Source organism: Typopeltis vanoorti, chromosome 5 (assembly GCF_054136105.1).
Source record: "Typopeltis vanoorti isolate ZY-2024b chromosome 5, IOZ_Tvanoo_1.0, whole genome shotgun sequence".
Classification (NCBI taxonomy): Eukaryota; Metazoa; Arthropoda; class Arachnida; order Uropygi; family Thelyphonidae; genus Typopeltis; species Typopeltis vanoorti.
Genome location: NC_143553.1, coordinates 151,803,206 through 151,825,158, shown reverse-complemented (window position 1 = coordinate 151,825,158; position 21,953 = coordinate 151,803,206). Strand labels below are relative to the sequence as shown.

General features: G+C 33.4%; 1 protein-coding gene across 1 annotated transcript in view; it reads left to right on the top strand.

Moving 5' to 3' along the window:
- The window catches only part of LOC150106944 (MKRN2 opposite strand protein-like), a 90,146-nt gene extending 70,111 nt beyond the window's left edge, over nucleotides 1–20,035 (top strand). Inside the window, exon 4 of the mRNA XM_090393386.1 lies at nucleotides 13,910–20,035. Within this exon, the coding sequence (XP_090249512.1) occupies nucleotides 13,910–14,108 (199 nt within the window). The 3' untranslated portion in view covers nucleotides 14,109–20,035. The remainder of the gene's footprint in view (nucleotides 1–13,909) is intronic.
- Nucleotides 20,036–21,953: the final 1,918 nt, after the last annotated feature.

Sequence of the window (21,953 nt, the reverse complement as noted above, 5' to 3'; positions counted from 1 at the left end):
TTATAGTTTTCTATATTCGGCATGAAACCCTTTGATTCCGATCTTTGAGTTTCTTATTCGGCTTTGAAATAACGTGGGATTTAATATCCCCTTAATTAAAATAATGTCTTCAGTTACATTATAAAAATTGCAAGCAGCAGCATTGCTACCCAAAAAGACAGTGGAAATATGGCTTAATAGACAGCCATCAGCCATTGCTCCCATTCATATAACTCTTCCACAAAAGAAGTCGTGGCATTGTATTTTTATTATACAAAAGGCTATTAAACAAACATCAGGGGAGGCAGTCCAGGATGTTTTGGTGATCTAGGAAAATGCAAGAATACTTATAAATTTTAAAAGCATATTGTTGACAAAGCCAAAGATGTATTTAGAGAATGGAGATCTTGGAAAGAACAAAAACAGGGCTAAGAATTCAGGGTTAATGAAGAAGGAAAATGAGTTTCAGCGATCTCATCGACATGATAAAAATTCCAAATGACAAGGAATTCCTGTTAGCACAGAGAGGAAAAAGGTCATAGAGGGAGGAGAATGGGAAGTATAGATAGGACACTTGCAAAGAAAGAAAGAAGCTGCAGCAGAGAAGAAACTTGTAGAAAGAGAAAATGAAAAGAAAGTTAACTACTTTCAAACCATTTTGATGCCTACATCTGAAAGTAAGAGAAAGAATTCTTTTAATGACTGAGTCAAGCCGTCGACTTCAGTGTGGAAGAAAACTTATTGTAGATGATATTTTGGTAGCTAGCCTTGATTTTGCCAAACTTATGATTATAAAGCAGCAATGGTACTAATCCCATTAATTAAAAACTTAGGCTATGATCCTGTGGGATGCAGTGTCAGTTCCTTCTCCATTCACTAATATCACATGAAAATGTAAAAAAAAAAAAAAAAAAAAATTGTCAAAGGCATAAAAGCAGAATTTAAAGCAGATGTCCTTTTAACCATTCAGTGGGATGGTAAAATGTTAGGGGATATTTCAGGGAATGAAAGAATCGATTTCAAAGAAATTTTTTTATTGAGAACCCATCCACAAAAGGTTGGTCAGCCTATAGTATAATACTGTGGATGGGCAAAAAAATAAATTTAAAAAAAAATAAAAAATCCTTTTGTAGTTGCCTTGTCCTCACCATATTCTGCAATCTATAGTGGTGCTCTCAATTGCATCTTCTGCAGTCTCGGAAATACTTCTCTTCAAGAGCTTTCAAAAATTATAGACAGCCTTGCACTATTCCAGCATCCAAACTAGTGTGACGGATGGAAAAGCCACAACAGCTTCTGCTGACATTGCCAATGAAATGAATATCTTCACTGAGAATGTAATTTTATTCTGAGTGATATTAAAAACTAACCATTGTAACCCCTAAATATACTCTAAATCATTTCAAATTTTCACATAGCTTTTTATTATTACTGCAAAAACAATGAGCAAGTGCCTGATACAAAATTCAAAGCATATGAAATTTGCTATTTTTAAGAAGTTCCTTTATTGCTCACATTTTATAATAATGTGGTGATTGAGTGAAATATGGGGAACTGATACACCATGGTACTTTTGGACTCTGTTAACCACCTTACTGGCCATTATGGATCAAACATGCATCCCCATACGCTTCGTATCCATCATTTATTTCAATGTAATATGAATGGCATTACAATTTTAATATGCACTTCGCATCCATAGTAACTTGGACATATATATACGTCCTGTCCGGGTAGCGTGGTTAAAGCTTTTGACAGGATTCAACATGGATGGCTTTTTTCATAAGTTGAAGGATATGGGATTGGATTATAAACTACTGGTTGTATAAGAGGATGGTTGACTGATATATGAAAAAGGATGTGTTGGGGATGCAAGTCTGCATAATTTAAGGGATCAGTCCTTGATCCTTTGTTATTTAATCTTTATTTTATAATGACATTGGGAAGGATCTAATGGGAGACATACAGCTGTTTGCTGATGTCTCAAGGATAGGTAGGATAATTGGGAATGCAAATTGTGTGTAGCACTTGCAGAAAGATGTAAGCTTAAATTGTGGGCATGTGAAAATGGCTATCAGTTCAGCGTTAGCAAACATAATATTATGCACTTCAGTGTAATGAGATATCCAATGGCATATTATACTGATGGGATTATGTTACAAGGAACTGACCAGTCAAGGATTTTGGAGTTTTGATAGATAGAAAGTTAAGCTCAGGGGCCATATGACAGACTGTGAATACAACTCAGAGAATAATTGCAATGCTAAAACAAACATTGACATACAAGAATAAGGAAGTCATTTTGGCACTTTACAAAGCATTGATACTACCTCGTCTGGACTATTATGCTCAAATCTGATGTCCTGGTTGTGTACTGCAGATATAAGCGAAGAGGAGTGATATGGTGGAGATCCACAAACTTCTGAAAGGATCATATATGACACCATTAGATGAAATTTTCATTTTATGGAAGGTGGGGAGAGGATGATGTGGCATGTTTCAATGTTTCCTGCCTGTTTCCTCATAGGTTTCCTTTGGAGGTTGTGAGTGATATGTTACCTCCCTCAATGGGACCCTGACTCTGTGGAGATTTCTTGTAGTAATAATAATACTCACATATTGTATTAAATATAACAATAACAACTAAAGTAGTATATAATAATAACCCTATTTTCAATACTAATGGTCCTGTTTGTGTGTGTGTGTGTGTGTGTAATCTGTATGAATGCACAGATTATACATAAGCTTTCTGCTTCTTAGGAAGGTTTTGTTGACATCAGTATCTTAGGTAATATCTTCTCCTTCTTAAGCTGTCATTCTTGCAAGATATTCATATGTATGTGTTCATATTAATTTTAAAGCTTCAAGAGGTTTCTTTGTTTATAAAAAAAAATGTTGCTGATTCATTCTTGAGAATTTCTCTTCACCATGTCTTTGCTGCTCCAGCAAAAACATGGTGTCCTTATTCATTATTATTATGGCAACTGAAGTTATTTTTTCACATCAGGAGAGCATGTATCAAGAATAACATACTCATCTAATTAATAAATTAAATTTCTGTAAGCAGTGGCATAAAAAAACAGTGATTTTGTTCAATTAAAAATATGAATGCTATCTAAACAAGATGACGCTTCTTCTTTCAGGCTTCTCCACTTTCTAGCAACTGCCTATTTTTAAATTCCACTCTGTACAATTCCTTCACTCCTCATCCCATGAGTCTCTTTTCTCCATCGCTGTCACTATAGTTTCTTTTCATGTGGTCTTTTTCTCTTTCCAGGGGATGGCAGTTCATAATTCTCAAAGGCTATTGTTCTGTTATTCTCTGGATGTGTCCATACCACTTCAAAGCACATGCCTCTATCCTCTCCATAACAGGTTGCTCAACTTTCATCTCTGTTCATATATATGCATTTCACAGATGATCCATATGATTAGCTCTCATACATCATCTGAAACTAATCCAAATCCTACTTGTCTCTTATGACTGTTAGTGAGTGTCCAACACTCACATACCTAGGTCATTATACTCTCTATAATCATATCATTATAGCATCTTCTTAGTTTTTCTTGAGTCCTTATGACTCCATAAAATACCATTCATGGTTCTAATAGCTGCTCTTCTTCTGTTTGAAATGCTGTGTCTACTTCACATTGGCTGGATTTGCCATCATGGAGCCAAGATATTTTAAGGCATCCACTGATTTTATAGTTCCCACCTCTAACTCAAGATCTGTTGTATTTGTTTTAACAAATTTACTGAAAGTAAATTTGTTAAAAATCCATGTTTATACATATTCCACTTCCTCCAACACTGCATTCATGTACATCTTAAGCAATGTTAGTAACATCCCTGCTTTTGAGCTCCTTGCTAGTAGTAAATTCCTCTGAAAGTTTGTTACTAATCTTTATAGCAGACCTAGATCCCTGGTACATTCTGTGCTTGTTTCTGCATGTTCCTTCATCCATTCCTACTCTCTTCAAAACCAGCCACATTATCTTCCTTGACACAGTATCATACGCCTTCACCAGATCTACAAAAATTAAATGGAGTTCTTTATCCTTAGCATCCATTTTTTGGGATATTGCCATAAAGAAAATATATTATCCATGCAGGATCTCTCTACTTTGAAACCAGATCGTTCCTTTGATATTACTGGAGATGTCTTAAATTCAGTTCTGCCCCTCATGATTCATTTAAATATCCTCCTAACCAAAAATTGACACTTATGCCTCTATAATATTTGAGTCTTTCTTGTTGAATGGATGATATATATGACAAGTTCTATTCACCCGCAATCACTTTGTAGAATATCATGGTTTAGACTTTACTACTGCCATACTTGAACATCTCTATTACCATTCCACCAGGGTCAGCTGCCTTTCCATTTTTTGATGCGTGAACAGCCTGCCTCACCTCCTCCAATGCCACTTAAAATGTTCTTTCTCCTGAAATTTTCTTTCTTCTACTTGGTTTTCACACCCTATGCTCATATCACAGTCCTTCATAGTATCTCTTAAAAATCTTGAAGGGAAATGATAGTAAGTCCTGCTTGAAATGTATAAGGGGCTCGTACCTGTTGCACAAATCGCCAGGCCTCAGAAGAGTAATTATATTCAACTGGGTGTTCGATTTCACTCCACTTTCTTTCCCACATTTCTTCTGTAGTCTTAATTACCATTATTTTCACTTGTTTAATATTGTTATACTCCTACTCTCTGTCTGAAAGGTGTTACTGCTTAACCATCTCTTATATTCTCTCTTCTTTTCTTCTATCTTCTCCTTCACTCATTGATTTCTCTATCTTATGTTTCCTCACCTTTTTAGCAGCTTCATGTGCATATTTCTTTAAATGGTCATACAACTCAGATGCAGAACCCTCTGGTTACATCCAATATCTGTTCACAATGCTGTATATACAACACTAGATTTATATATATATATATATATACACATATACATATCTCATATTCTATCATCTTGTAACTGTCCTATTTGCATCTAATCTCACTAACTCTACCATCATCGTGTGAAATATTTGGCCTCCTATATGTAAACAGGACATTCAGTCTTACTTGTTACCATGTAATGATCTGTCCCACCTTCAGCTCCACAGAACACTCTCACATCTTGTGCTACTGCTATTTGCTCCTATCTGGCTATCACCAGATCAGTTATTGACTTCAGACCTCTAGTTGGTTGAGTCCATTAAACTTATGTTATATCTTTGTTGGTAATCTCCATTTAGCATCTGACACTTCTCATTTTCACACACCTGAATCAACCTTTGCTCATTGTCATTAACATGATCTTCACCATACCACATAATGATTATCACTCTGTCCAACTGGACTGTTAAAGTCTCCTAACACTAATAATTCCTTGCATCCTGCTGATTCAATCATTTCTCTGAGATCTTTGAAATAGTTTTCCTTTTCATAGAGTAAAGCATTATGACATGGGATATAAGTTTCAATCATGAAAAATTTCAGTCCATGTACTTCAAGATATACTTTTATAAATCTTTCATTTACTCCTTCCCAACTTTTTTACTTGGTTCCTCCATCTACTTTTTATGACGACAGATACATTAGCTTTGGTTGTTCTGCTTTTATCCACTCCACTCCACTCATGTAGATATTTACCCATTATTTCAAAACTTTTACCTTTCTTCTTTGTTTCTGTCAGGACCATAACATCTACTTTTTGTTTTTCAACTTACTGAATCTCAGTAATATCTTCACTACTCCTCAGGATATTTAGTATTTAGACTATATACATTCCATGTCCCAAAATTATTGTCTGTTTCTTGCAAAGCCATTGCCAAAAAGATCCACCAGTATTTCCTTCCTTCCTCTGAAAGGAAGGAAATCCATCAGTATTTCCTTCCTTTCAGAGATTCAGGAGCTGGCCTGTCATGGAATTTCCAACCTGTTGGGCCAGGGTTTGATTTCAGCGTTACCTTCTCTTAGGCATGTCACCAACCAAGGCTGAAGAGTCGTACCTACTCAATCCAGGAATTAAGTCAGAAAAGAAAGAATAACCTAACCCTTGAATACTCTAATAGAATCAGGTTCAGAAGAAAATGAATTGGTCGAGAGAGAGATCAAATAGGACAGATAAAAGGAAGGAGTCAGGCTCAAAATAAGTGGAAGAAGAGACCAGACCCAGCTAGAGGACCAAGGGATAGATACCTCCCTTTCTATCCAGTTGATAGTATTGAAGATGCATTTGATAGATGGAATGGTAAGATTCCAAATCCAACCTGTGTTGGATTTGGAACAAATCACGTGCAGAGATGTGTGAATGAGATAGCACATGAGAGAATATTGGGTGAGAGATGAATTTCTTTGCCTGGTATGAGACCACCACCATGCTTATTATAGGCTAGAAGTAACTGAAAAAAGTAGCGTAGACTTGTTAGACTATAAACTAACAATCTTTTGTGGGTGGGATTCACAAAAAAAAAAATAAATTAATTAAAAAAATCTGAGAATGCCATTACAGACAGTGAAGCAAAATAGCATGAAAGTTATTTAATGTACTAGGCAGGAGAGGGGGGGGGTAAAAAAAAAGAATGAGAAATTAGATGACAAGTTGTGTAAGCTGTTAAGATAGGTACAAAATGAATGATGGTGGTGGTACTGAGAGACAGGGGCTGCAAGAATGACCTCTTTGGGGGATATCTCTTGAATATGAGATGATAAAGTGAGGAGTTGTGTTGTAGAAAGGAACAAGAAGAGCATTATTACCATGATTAAATTGGTTGGTCCACTAAATCATTGGTGTCAAGGCTACAATCATAGTCTCTTTAATAATGCTCTGCAGTTTTTCTTGATGAAAGATGATATACTGAACATATCATCTTTCATTAGTTATGTCTCACTATGAATATACATGCTTGGGAGCAAATGTAGATACTGAAGATGAACTGACAGAGATATAATGCAAAGATTGACAAATGTTAATACTGCTTTCAGGAAATTAAATAATAAATGGAAATCATCTAAATATCATAATAAAACCAAAATAAAGATCTTCAATAACAATATTAAGGCCTTATTATTATATGGATCAGAAACATGGAAACTGGCCAAAAAACAGGAAGCCAAATTAAATAGTTTTCAAACAAAATGTCTACATAAAATATTAATATATTTTGGCCCCAATGTATAACAGATGATGACTTGTATAAGCTGACTGAGCAAAAAAAAAAGTATCACGGATGAAATAAAAAAAAAAGCAAATGGAAATAGATTGGACACATAGCAAGAATGGACAGCAGAGAGAGAGATTACTGGAATGGTTTTGACTTGAATCCCAGAAAGAAAAATTAAAAGGGGAAGGTCTACATTAACTTGACAGAGAATGACAGAAAAGGAGAGAAGACTTGCTAGCTGGAGAGAAACTGAACTAATGGTTCATGATAGAGAGGTATTTAGAAGAAACAGATCTTGGCCTTATGTGCCATGAGGCACAGATAGGATAAGTAAGTGTGTGAATATGCTCCAATGGGTATATCATATTCTAAGAAGGGGAAAGGAAAAGAGAGAGAGAAAGGATGGAAATATTGCTGATGATGTCAGAAGTGTTGTCTCTTCCAAGTGGAGGATGAAAGAAACATTAATGATAGTAGCTTTGAGGTTGTTCTTTCAAGGCAGAAATGAGCAGGAATATTAGGTATTCAGTAGGATGTTGCTATAGGCCAAGAAATGTTCAGGCAGATGAGATTCCTGAATAACAAGTAGGTAATAATACATCATTTTAACTGTGAAGGTATTTATTGGAAGGGGCAAATAGCATGAGCACAAAGTTTGAGAAAGAAGAAGAAAAATAAGAATGTGTTCTTTGATTTGTTTAGAAATAGCAGTTTTTTTTTTTTTTTGCAGTAGTGTCCTTGAGCATCATGTGCTATATTTAATAATAGCACTTTGTTTAGTGTTAAAAGTAGTTAGTGATGCCATCAGTTGATGAGAGAAATATCATTTTGACATAGTGACTTGACAGTTATAAGCTACACTGAAGAAAGATGCATGGAATATAAGAGCATTTATCTCATCTCAGGAAACAGCTCAGTGACCTACTATAAAAAGAAATAATTAGAGCCTGGGATTTGGTTTCAAATCAGTTTCACTTATGAAAAATGCTAGTCTGTATTCCTCAAAGGAATAAATTGGGTGGGAGGAAATGGATGAATCATGAAATTATGAAATTAGGCTGAAACAATCTCACAATTATATGTTTAGTGTTAAAAGTAGTTAGTGATGCCATCAGTTGATGAGAGAAATATCATTTTGACATAGTGACTTGACAGTTATAAGCTACACTGAAGAAAGATGCATGGAATATAAGAGCATTTATCTCATCTCAGGAAACAGCTCAGTGACCTACTATAAAAAGAAATAATTAGAGCCTGGGATTTGGTTTCAAATCAGTTTCACTTATGAAAAATGCTAGTCTGTATTCCTCAAAGGAATAAATTGGGTGGGAGGAAATGGATGAATCATGAAATTATGAAATTAGGCTGAAACAATCTCACAATTATGTTTAACTATAAAACTGACAAGAATAACTGTAAAAAAACTGACTAGAATAATTACAAATAAAATAGTATCTAACGTGCGTGAAACACATATCGCATGTACAAGATTAGCTAGCTGTTGCTAAGGAACTTTCTTTTGTTTGTATTAAAGTTCATTTCTTTTGTTTTTAAAGATTTTGATTAGGGTTTTCCATATCTCTGGGAGTATCAGGCCCTGATTTCTGTTAAGGTTGACTGTAGAATGGGCGACTGTGGCTGCTGCTTTGAAAATTCTTGAATGGTAATCTTCCTCTAAGTAAGGGGAACAACTTTTGTCCCACTCGATGACATGGTTAGTTGTAGAGAAATGAGACGATAAGCCAGAAATGTCCTGTCTGTTGTTTTTGACATAGCCAATGTGCTCTTTTTGCCTGATTTCAAGGCTTCTTGAAGTCTGTCCGATGTAACTAGAGCCACACTAGCATGGAATATTATAAACTCCAGCATGTTTATGGAAAGGGTGGTTGTCTTTTGGAGATCTTAGTAGTTTATGAATAGATTCTATTGGTTTAAATATTACTCTTATTTTGTGTTGTTTGAGGAGGCTGGCGAGCTTGTAGGAGATGCCACTTACAAACGGAACTGCAATAGTTTTTATATATTGAATATCTTCTTGTTCTTTTTGTGGTGGTTCAGAGAAAAGGACTTTATTGACTAGTCTTCTTGGATAGCCGTTCAAGTTCAGATTGTTGGAAATAAATGTTAACTCATCTTGAAGGGTCTCATCTGTTATGATGTGAATTGCTCTCTTCGACCAATACAGGTTGCTACCTACATTTCAGCTCCTCTCACCACATCTCACATAAACTCAGCATTGTACACATGTTAAAGAAGAGAGCGATTCACATCACAACACACAACGAGACCCTTCAAGATGAGTTAACATTTATTTCCAACAATCTGTACTTGAACGGCTATCCAAGAAGACTAGTCAATAAAGTCCTTTTCTCTGAACCACCACAAAAAGAACAAGAAGATATTCAATGTATAAAAACTATTGCCATTCTGTTTGTAAGTGGCATTTCCTACAAGCTCACCAGCCTCCTCAAACAACACGAAATAAGAGTAACAGTTAAACCAATAGAATCTATTCGTAAACTACTACGATCTCCAAAAGACAACCACCCTTTCTATAAATATGCTGTAGTTTACAGTATTCCATACTCGTGTGGCTCTAGTTACATCGGACAGACTTTGAGAAGCCTTGAAATCAGGCAGAAGGAGCACATTGGCTATGTCAAAAACAACAGACAGGACATTTCTGGCCTCTCGTCTCATTTCTCTACAACTAACCATGTCATCGAGTGGGACAAAAGTTGTTCCCCTTACTTAGAGGAAGATTACCATTCAAGAATTTTCAAAGCAGCAGCCACAGTCGCCCATTCTGCTGTCAACCTTTAACAGAAATCAAGGCCTAATACTCCCAGAGATATGGAAAATCGTAATCAAATCTTTAAAAACAAAAGAAATGAACTTTAATACAAACTACAGAAAGTTCCTTAGCAACAGCTAGCTAATCTTGTACACACAATACGTGTTTCACGCACGTTCAATACTATTTTATTTGTAATTATTCTAGTTTTTACTGTTATTCTTGTCAGTTTTATAGTTAGACATAATTGTGACATTGTTTCAGCCTATATGTAAGTGCCCTGAAGATACCAACAGTTAAAGTGTGGCGAAACTAGTTGGTTAAGTTAATAAAATTGATCAACACTTGATCTGTAAAATATTATTATCAATTTATTCTTATTATCCAAGACCTTCAGGGATTCAAGAACTTGTTTAAGGAGGCTATGGATCAGCTGATATACCTTCTCTTAAATTTATTCTCAGTGAAATGCACTCACTAATTCAATAGGCAAATTGTTCCATCACATGTCTGTGAGAGAAAAATTTGTTCTGTGTTCACAAATTCCTGGAGTATCAGAAGTTAGGAGGAAGAATTTGTTACATTGATAGCTCATTTGTCTGAAAATAATCTTTGGTAGAAGTAAAACATGATTGGGAACAGTTTTAATTATGGTAATATATATATAACTGAAATAGGTTATATCTAAGAGCAAGGAAAATGGATTACTTGAGAATTTGAAGAACATCTAGGTAACAGAATGCACATGAGGATTGAGAGCCATGATTTGATCATGCCATCAGATGATATTAGTAAGAATGTCTTGAATCAGCCTCCATTTTGGCAATAACAACCATGTGATCACCAGGCTAGTAACTAGCCAGCCATATGAGAACTTCTGTGATGACAGGATCTTTTTGGAACTATAGAACTGGTAATTATGGACAGCTTGGAGAATAACATGGAATGTGCTGTTACATAGGTGTTCTTCAAATTGATGAATGGAAGATGGAGAATAGAGTATAAGATGGGAGGCAATGATCAGTTACATGAGGAGCATAAAAATACAGGCTAGGAACATAGCACTGTTGGTAAGGAAAGTGAAAGCTTAATGATAGAAGTGTTTAGTCGATTAATTCAAGAAAAATCCCACAGAGTTCTTTTGAAATGTAGCCAGTACTGAAAGAATAATAATGAGAATGACACTAGTTGATGTGACAGGTAACTACTGCAGAAGATACATTCAGTGAGCACTTCATGCAGATATTTCACTTATGAATATTGATATTATTCAGTGCTTGAATGAGGAGAAAATGGTGGATGAAAGATAAGCAGTGAGCAAGATATAAGGCATTAAGTAAACCCAGTATTAATAAAGTGATATGACATGATTAAATATTCATGTGTGTGTTTTAAGGAAGTGTTCCTGAGACATAGAGTTAACAGCTCCCTTTACATGCTTATTTAACAAGACTTTACAGTGGTGAGGCTCCTAGAGGAGTGGAGGAATTTAAAATTGCTATTCCAATTTGCATGAAAGAGGGGCTGCAAAGACAAAATTGCTATTAAATTACAAGTCATCTGTATCTGGAGTTATAATAAAGATATTCGTTTGGTATTAGAATTAGAAGGCTGGGATCCAAAATTGGGTTGATAACAGCAGAATTCTTTAGGAAGGTTTTTTTCAGTGTGAATCCTGCTTATGAAAAAAAAAGTTGTAAACCTATTACGTACTTAGTATTGTGGGTGGACTAAGGATTAGCTAATCCAGAAACCATGCTCCACAGACCAAACATAATATATTTTATGATTAAGACCACTTTAGGCTTCCAGTAAGCAAGGTGATGGTATCGTGTTGGGCAATGAAAATCATCTAATCACCTGAAGATATTCACAAGCATCCATGCTGTTGTGAAATTTGAAATCACATAGGTGAAATGCCACCTTTATAATGGCATTTCACCTGATGGTGAGTTTATATGGTTGTTTGAAATTACAACTGAAGCTATCTAAGGTTACGAGACTAGTGTATTTTGTCTGTTAATTGCCTGTGTTCTTCTGGTTGGATTGCCTATTTTGTGGAAGGAAAACCTTGCCATTGAGACACTGTCAGTTGAAAAGCCCTTTTAAAGGTTCTTCATCCTGGATGGCATTTGAACTGGGGTTGTTCTGGTAGAGAACTTTGTGAATACTGACCAAGTTGTGGAGGCTCTGGTCTCATATGGAAGTGATAGGATTTTTCCTCTTGGGAACTCAGTTTTTAATTTCTCAAAATAGGCAAACCAGCCTGGTTTTAGAAAAGGACATGTACATATCCAGTTTTCTGTCTAAAATTAATGATAGAATAAAAAAGAGAGCATCATCTAAAAGTGCACATCACATATGTTGATTTTGAAAAGAACACTCCATAAGGTAAAAAAGAAACATTCTATTTTAAAAGAAAGAAGAATACCAAAAAACATTCTAAGGACTATTATACATATATGAAAATAATGAAATACAGAAACGATTGAATCTTAACTAGCACCTTGGAGAGAAATAAACTGAGGGATCCCCATCTACAACTCTAGTTATTCTTTATTTAAATGAAATAATATAATGTAATAGAAAAACTATCAAGTATTAAACTGTCATCTAATGTAAATTTAAACACACCCCCTTTTGCTGATGGGCAGGTGGTAATTACATACTCTGAAGATAATCTTCAGAAAGCTGTTCTCAGTCTAAAAGAAATAATTGAAGATTTTGGAATAATCAAATTAAAAACAGTGGCTTTTAAAGGTCGATCCAATTAGTAGTAAAATAGTAAAAAAAGTCAACAACAACAATTACATTATCTAATGTAGTTGTTGTTGTTGACTTCCTGACTATCATCTGATAGTCAATAAAAACAACAACAAACAAACAAGATTTTTGAGAAAGTAAATTCTTTTGCATATTTAGGATGCATGATTTCATATGAAGATAAACTTGACATAAACATGAAAAATTATGAAATACCTAAAAATAGGTTATATGAATTCTATACTTAAACCTAACCTGGTACAAAACTAGACTTGACTAAAGGATTATAGTACACTAGCTTTGCCTACAATGCTATATGGGAGTGAAATTTGAACAATAAAATGAAAAGATAAGCAAAGATTAATAGCAGCCAACACAAAATTTATGAGGAAATCAGCATAGTACATTTTAAGAAATAATGAAAAAATTAAACCCAGAAACAGAGAAAATAAAGAAATAGAAATGCAATCAGATGGAACATGCTGAATGAATGAGAAAGACCACAAGTCCTCCATTATAAACTATCAGGAAGACCAGGTTATCCTTCGAAGATACTTACCAATGGCTTCTGAGGCCAGAACAGGCCATAATAAGCTTACTTTCTTGAAGAGTGTGATGATGATAAACCGGAAGCCAAATCACTTAGCTGTGATAAGCCATCAACTCTAACAACTTAAGAGGAAAGTGGAATTGGAAGACATTTCTTTCTGATGAAAAAGTGTAAGGAAAATAAACATCACTGATAGATCTGTCTTTTTTCGACTCACCTCCAGGAACTAAGAAACAACTATGGTAATAAATGTGAACATATATCACAAGTTCATATTTTAGAAACATTACTAGAGGGGGAGAATTCAAAAGTAAAAGCAAGATTTTTTGGGAGGGTTAGAATTACTGTAATAAAAACTCAACTTTGTTTCCAGTAGCTCATTAGCCTTTACATTATGTTGCACTTTTTTTTAATATTTATTAAATAAATTAGTAACTATGTATAAATTAAATGGACCAAATATACTGAAATTCCAGCATTCCATTTATTTGTGTTTGGTTTGCATGTTTTACATATTAAGATTTCTTTTATAAATATTTCATTGTTAGAAAACTGGTATTAAGAAATGGAACTTTGTTAATGAGACCTAACATTTTATCTATAAAATATTTAATTTTTTTTTTCATATCTCAATTAAAATCATATTTTTTTCTTGTTTTTCAACAGCTACAATGAAGAAAATAATAACTGTTACACATTTGTGCTCTCATTTTTGAGAACACTTCAACTTTCTCAACTGAAGCCATCCCTTGTAAGCAAAATTCAGTTTTGTAAGGATTTTATTTTGCCGCAGACTAGAAGTGCAGCAAAATATATTTCGCTGTATCGCCAGTTAAGAAAAGATGGTGTGAGCATTCAAAAATAAATCAGATTTTTATTTATCAAAATGTAAACTGTTTACAGATGCTGATAGAGGATTGTTATTATTATTATTCTTAAATAGGTTTGAAATACATGGTATTCATTTTGAATAATTGTAGTACTAGCGAACATACATATATATGTTGTACCATCATATGTGTTTGTGTAATCATGTAGTTATGTCACAGTAACCTGAACTCCCTTTCAGGGTACATATCAGGAAATTGATGATGATGACAAATATGTATGTTGTGTGTGTGTGTGTGTACACACACATTTTCACCAATTGTGAAAATTCACGAAAAGTTCTTCTGTTTTGTACGAGAGAAAGAAGAAGAAAAAATATGCAGTGCTTCATATTATGAAAGTTTGTTAATTTTATGCATTTCTTTCATGAATTAATTTATAAAATTTAAGAAAATTACAATGCTGTTAAAATTTTTGTGGAAGATTAAATATGAAGTATTCATATTTAACATATCATGTTGGTCAATTTTGTGCATTTATGCACTGTGGAATCATTTTTGCCTTTAGGACTCCAGTTGCTTATCAAAATAGTAGTCAGCTGATGAAAATGTTGCTGATCTCTGAATATTAAGTCGGGTTTAAGAAAAAATGGATATTAATCCATTATGCTTCCTCCAGGTTTAGAAACTGGTTCCTGAAGGAGTAGGTTCTCAGAAGTCTTCCAGAGAGTGGACTTGATGTTAAACAGAAACTGTTATAATATATACACACTTCATTGTACATTCTTTATGTTTCAGTGAAATTATATAATTCCATTGCAATGATAAATTTATTAAAGAAAAACAATAGAAAGTAATTTTTACATGTGATGTAATAAGTGATATGGTGTACATACAGTCAGCTCTCACTATAGCAAACATGGTTGTAAAATTCCTCATCATAATAAACTACAAAAAAAAAAAAAATGTCCTGGCTAAAGCTGCAACATCAGTGTTATGTTAAGGAAAAATTTAGACTAGAGCTTCAGCTATTCCTTTGGTCTTCATGAATTTTACTATAGTTAATGATGACTGCTCATTGATAAAATAAACATCACTTTCATTTTTGTATTTATATATGTGTGTGTGTGTGTGAGAAAAGTTTTTTACCTTGGGGATAATATATATTAAGGATACCAAGTAATTTTATAAACTTGGTTTTTTTTATGCCTATTTTTACCCTATTTTGTAAACCCACCTTTACAACGAGTTGCCCTGGTGTTGCACTACCTTTAGACTTGAACTACGTTCAGGCACAAACTTAACTGTTTTGCTTACTTGGGAGAAGGAGTAAAAAAACCAAGTTTATAAAATTACTTGGCATCCTTAATATATATTATCCCCAAGGTAAACTTTTCACATCTTTTTCTCATCCAGAGTTTCTTATTCAAAGTAAAAGCACCTTGTAGCAACTTGTATAGGTAAAGTTGATAAGGCTCTGTATTACTAAAAACCTTGGTATTTCATGATCTAGCTACTCACTGAGGAGACCTCAAAAAAGGTTGAAACCAGTCTGGGTAGTGACTCCCCACCCATAATGTATAACAGTATACATCTCTTAGTGAGATGTGTTTTACATTATGGGAAATACTAAGAATAGTGATCAGATCTTTATCCACCTTTACAACGAGTTGCCCTGGTGTTGCACTACCTTTAGACTTGAACTACATTCAGGTGCAAACGTAACTGTTTTGCTTACTTGGAAGAAGGAGTAAAAAAAAACAAGTTTATAAAATTACTTGGTATCCTTAATATATATATATATATTTATAATGTGTGTTTATGTGTATCTATATTGTTAAGTCATTATAGAGAAAAAATATAGCAAGAGGAAGGCATATTGCTGTATTAAGAATACTAAGAACTTGTGATTTTTTTTTTCTCCTCTTAAGTCACTTTCCACTTACTGTTTACTTTAGTATCTGAAGCTGTGAGTAGCATATATATTTATTAAGTATTGGAAGTTTCACTTGGTTCGAGTATAATAAATTTAGTTTAATCCTTTATCTAAGTGTAGGCAACACAAAGTTTGCACCTGAAGCATCTTCAGGACTGAAGGATTATAGGTAAATATGACCTCTCCATTGCTTCTGCCTTAGTATCACCACTTCTGGGTCTGGCTCCCACTGACAAAGACCTCTTTAAAAATGTCAAAATGCATAGCCATGTATACTGCTATTAATGCATAGCATTATACATGTGTGCAAGGAGATATGCTTTGCATTATGGGAGATACAAGGAGTGATGGGAGCTTGGTCCACTTTTACTAAGAGTTGCCTCAGTCCTGAAGATACTTCAGGTGCAAACTTTGTTTGCCTTCACTTGGATAAAGGATTAAACTAAATTTATTATTATTTATTAAGTATGTAGATCGTATATAGGTAGAAAACCTGTCTCTGTCTAAGGACCAGATAAAAACCTAAAAAAGTCTTAGCAAAGTTTCTCCCAACATAGATAGGATTTGACTAGGTTTTCCTCCCTGAAGAAACCACTTATCCATAGAAATCTCATGATCTTTTCCTTTAAGGATGTGTTCAGTTCTATTTAAATTTAGTTTTATATGATATTGGCAAGTTATATATCCATTTTTTCCTCAGGCGTCTAAGTAGAGATATCTACTTGTCTTGACTGGAGGTAGCACATATAATAATGTTTTAAATTGCAGAGTGCAATAGTTTTGCAGTTAAGAAGACGAAGAAAGCAGATAAAACAGATTTTTTTGATTGAGCAATTTGAATGGAGAATAGGAGACATCAAAATACATAAATATGTTGGTATTTATGAAGAAAATATCAGCAATAACAATGTTATGAAATTAAATGAATTTGCATTGTTTAAGAAAATGAAAATAATGAATTCATATTATATACAAAAAAGCTGTCATAAATGTAGGTGGGTCAGACAATGCTTATAGATTTAATTGATTAAATTTTACAAATGAAAAACTGCCAAAATTCATATGAGATGTCACTTTTACATGGCTTAGATGTGGAATCAGATCATTGTACTCTAGTTGCAAAAGTAAGTTAGACTCCCACCAAATTGGAAGACATAAACCTGAACAGGAAAAAAAATTTAAGATAGGTCTCTTGAAAAATGCACCATTAAATGGTTATTTGAGAGAACAGTAAATGATAAGAATAATGAAATTAATAAAGGTAAGACTGTTGATCTTGAAAAAAAACTGCCAGGAAGAATCATGAAATGGTTTTCTCTCGGAATTAGATATTACTCATTATCAGCTAAAATATAGATGAGAGATTAAGAGGCAAAGAATGAAATAATAATAAAAATAATTGAATAAGTTAACAGTTATACATGTAATACTGACAAAATTATATATGAAGAAAAGAAATAGCAGAAAAGCAGTATGAAGTGATGATATGAACAAAGAATCTGGATTAGACAAGAGAAAAATTTATAAAAAAAAAATTTGTCAACCAAATTACAAACTGATACATAGATTATAAAAGTAGGAGAAAAGAACCATAGCCTAAAAAGAAGCAGTAAGGAAGAATCATGAAATGGTTTTCTTTCAGAATTAGATATTACTCATCATCAGCCAAAATATAGATGAGTTTGGTTAAGAGATTAAGAGGCGAAGAATGAAATAATAATAAAAACAATTGAATAAGTTAACAGTTATACATGTAATACCGACAAAATTATATTTGAAGATTTAGAAGTTGCATTTAATAACTAAAAATAATAAAGCTTCTGAAAATAGAATATTTAAAAAATTCTATTAACATTGATGGCCTGGTTGGCTGAGTGGTTAGTATATCTGCTATCCAACCAACATGCTGTGTTTTCAAATCTTATTGTGGACATTGATGTTTGTGATGTCTTTGGTGGATTACATCATCTGAGAGACTATCAGTGTGAGACCCCCACCATCCCACTTATTGGAGGCCTGAAGTGCCTTGAAAAAGTTGTACGTTTGGTTACCAGCCATTTAATGAAAACCTGCATGGTAGACATAATACTGCTTTTAAATGACAGTTTCACATATGTAGAAGAAACTAGATTTATTAAATACTCCTATATATTTTGCTCAGTGTAACATGAGCATCATTCTGGGAGAAAGCAGAAGAATTGGCTACAACATTTAAAATATGAAGGTAAGAATGAGTCATGTGCATACTTCCACATGTCTCAGTTTCTGCTGAGTGAATTGGAGGAAACACTGTTTGCTTAATAGTGTTTCCTCGTACCTCCATGTGTCTTGGTTCACAAGACACATGGAGATATGAGATTTGTGTATGCTGTATGACTCATTAAGAAAATAATTCTTATAACTCTAGGATTACATAAAATCTTCTGTAGGTGGGAACCACATAAAAAAATAAATGGCAAAAAAATATTTTTTTTTTGAAATATTCAAGTAGTGCTTTTATTAAGGAGAAAGTTTGCAAACAGATTTTTGAATAACTAAGTTAATGCTTTTGTAATAGTTGAAATCATTCATTTACTGAATAATTCAGGATGTGAAATTTATCCTGAAGTCCTAAAAAAAATGTGAATTTTGTGAAAGCTAGAACAGAAGTTTTAGGTTTTAAATGTTCATATGTAAACAGTTACACAGTTACTTCATCTTCAAAATATTAAGAGTATATAAAAAATAAAGTATACAATATTGAATTGAAATTCATTTAGCTTTTATATTTTTAAAGACCAAACCAGTTGATAAAACCATATAATTTATATAGCAAAAAATAGAAAGCAGTATCTAGTAAAAATATTTCAGATAGGAAAGCAGACAGAAGTTAGTTGCAGCTTTTGTGCATTGTTGTTATATATAAACTCAGTCACCTATAGTGATGATCTGTACTAAATTTTTATTACTGGATTAGGAGATGATTTACGACATTTGGTTGAATATAACAACCAAACAATATTACAACATGGAAATTTCAGTTGTGAGAAGAAAAAAAAATCTTTAAAAAGAACCAATCAGAAATGAAACTTGCATTAATAATCAAATAACTGAATAAGTTAACAGTTTCAATATTTTGAATATACTGTTTAACATGTGCAAAGAGAGATACTAACCATAAAGTAACAAATTTTAATAGAGAACTAGGAATTAAAATTCCAGTTTTCAAACCATCTCTAATTCATAAACACTGGATTGAGAATTTTTATGTTAACCAGAGATTGCTCACTAATGGTTGAGGAGAACGGAGATGCCTGCTTTGATTGAAAAACTAATATATAGTTGGAAAAATTATAAAAACAGCAATAACAATGTCTATATAATCATAGAAAGAAATAGATATCTTGTGTAATGAGATGATGGAAGAATTGGAATGTAAATCACAAAGAAAAGGTTAGTTGGGAGAGATCTAACAGTAGATAGATAGACCTTAACCAGGCCACAACACTTAACACATGAAAACATGTTAAAAATTGCTTTCTCATCTTGGTCTTCAAGAGTTCTTACCCTACTTTTGATATTTCCAATAATGTAGTTCTTTCTGTTTTGTATTTTGCTACTTTTATTTATATATTCCATGTAAGCATAGATTAAAATGGAAAGAAATGCAGGTTTCACTTTATGTAAAGATGCTGAAAACTTCCATACAATTATAGGCAGACTGATGTAAATAGCATTTGCTTCTCAGAAGTCAGTTTTAACTATATATATATATACACACACACACACACACAATAATTTAAATTTTATGAGCAAGCAGAATTCTAGTGTGTGTATAAACAGTCTCGGTGAAATTTCTCTATGGATTTAAATATGAATTAGTCATTTTTTGTTAATATTGTTTTGCTCTCTTGTGTAGTTTATTATATACATTGCTATACATTTTGATATAGTTATTCTTTTTATACAACCTGTATTTCTAGGGAACAGATGTGAATTGTTATTTCGGGTTATATTTTTGCTATTAAATACTATTTTTTTATAACTGAAGATGTTGTGTTCATTAATTAATAAACAAAACATCCATTCAAATATAGTTTCTTAAATACTGTAATTAGTATTGCAATAGAATTGTGTTTAGAGCAAATATCATTAAGCACAAGGTAAATGATAATAGAAGTTTAATGAGAATAATTAGTATTGCGTTTTAGGGCAAACATCATTAAGCATAAGGTAAATAATAGAAGTTTAATGAAAATATACAGTTGTCTACAGTGACTCAAAGTTGGAAGAAATATGAAGAGTAAAACAGAACTTATGCTTCTCCAGAAAGATATTAGTAGACTGCCATTTTAATGTTGCGTACGTTTAGTTGGATGTGTTAAATAAAAGGGCTGAAGGAGGTAAGGTAATCATAGACAAGAACCTGAAATTTAGGAGCTACATTAATGGAATTGTGAGAACAACACAATGGGTTATTGCAATCAGGAAAATGACATTGATAGAAATTAATGCTGAGAAATTATACATCCAAGTTTTTTTTTCATATGCAAACAAAGTTTGCATATGAAGTGTCTTCATGACTAGGCTACTTCACTTGCAAACTTTGCTTACGCTTGGATAAACAATTAAACAAGAATATAATTTCTTGGCATCTTTAAATTAATTTAAAACCAAGTGAAAAACTTGCAGCAGTTGATAGGTGTAGTTGGAGATTGTTTCACTGTACAAGGCTTTGAATAGTTTCTTATTTACTACATTGTGCAGATTTGGTTACCTTGTGTTAGAAGAGATGAAGATATTCTGGAAAGAGTACAGAGAAGAGTAAGTCGTGTCTGGAATTTTAGGCATGAAAACAGATTGAGAGAGTCTGCAAACCTGGTAGATAGGATAAGTATCAGTCATATAATTGAGACATAGTTGGTGAAGGATTTGTATCCAATTAATGTAGAAGAGAATATTTGTAAAGGGAAGTGGAAAGAGAGAGCAAGAGGCTACCCTGGAAGATGGGGGGAAAAGAGTGAGAAGATATTTGCTCAGAGTGGTAAGTGGAATGCTTTGCCTAAGAGTGGTGCATAAGGGATTGATAAAATGAATGTCATGGTTTGAAGTATTGTTTCATAATGAGGACCTCCCACTGTCATTGATCTATAGAAGTATACTTAACAAAAATATCTTCTAGAAACTTGAATCATGAATTTTTTTTTTTGTTTAAAGAGGGTAAATTATTTATTTTCTTTATATTAAAGATATCTAAACCAGGGGTCATTTACTTTTATTAAAAAAAAAAACTTTCACACCCATCTAATCAATATAAATCATGTTTTATTTCTATTATTGCGGCCTTTTTTGAGGTATATTTCACTGGGCATCCATGGATGGTGTATGGTTGCTCCAATACTTGGTAATGTGCCACACCAGGCCTTGCCACAGTTCTGTTGTATGCTTTTCTGGAGGCTTCAACTCTGAAGATCAGTAACTCCACACACCATCCATCTCATTGGCAGTCTACCCCTTCCCCTTTATCCAGGAACTTAGACTGCCATTACCTTCTATTACTGTTCTGAGAAGGCTTCCTTTCAGTATGTTCAAAATATATCAACTTTCTTCTGTCAATATCCTTAAGGAGCCTTAAAGTTCTACAGATCTTTTCTAACACCCATTCATTTGTACGCCTTTCAGTATATATGGTATCCTCGGCAATCTTCTGTAAGGCTGATGATATCATATACCATATCTCTACAACATCTCAAAAGCAGCTATCCTTTTCTTATCTGACTTCTTTTGGTTCCAAGTCTCACAGCCATAAGTTGCTGTTGGAACTTATGGCTGTGAGACAACGGCATCCAAAATCCTCAACTTTGTTCCCATGGAGATCTAGATTTTAGACAACTCTCTGGCTGTTGTTTTAGCCATATGAAATTGTCCTTTGAACAGCAATTCTTCATATTAATAATGGATCCCAGGT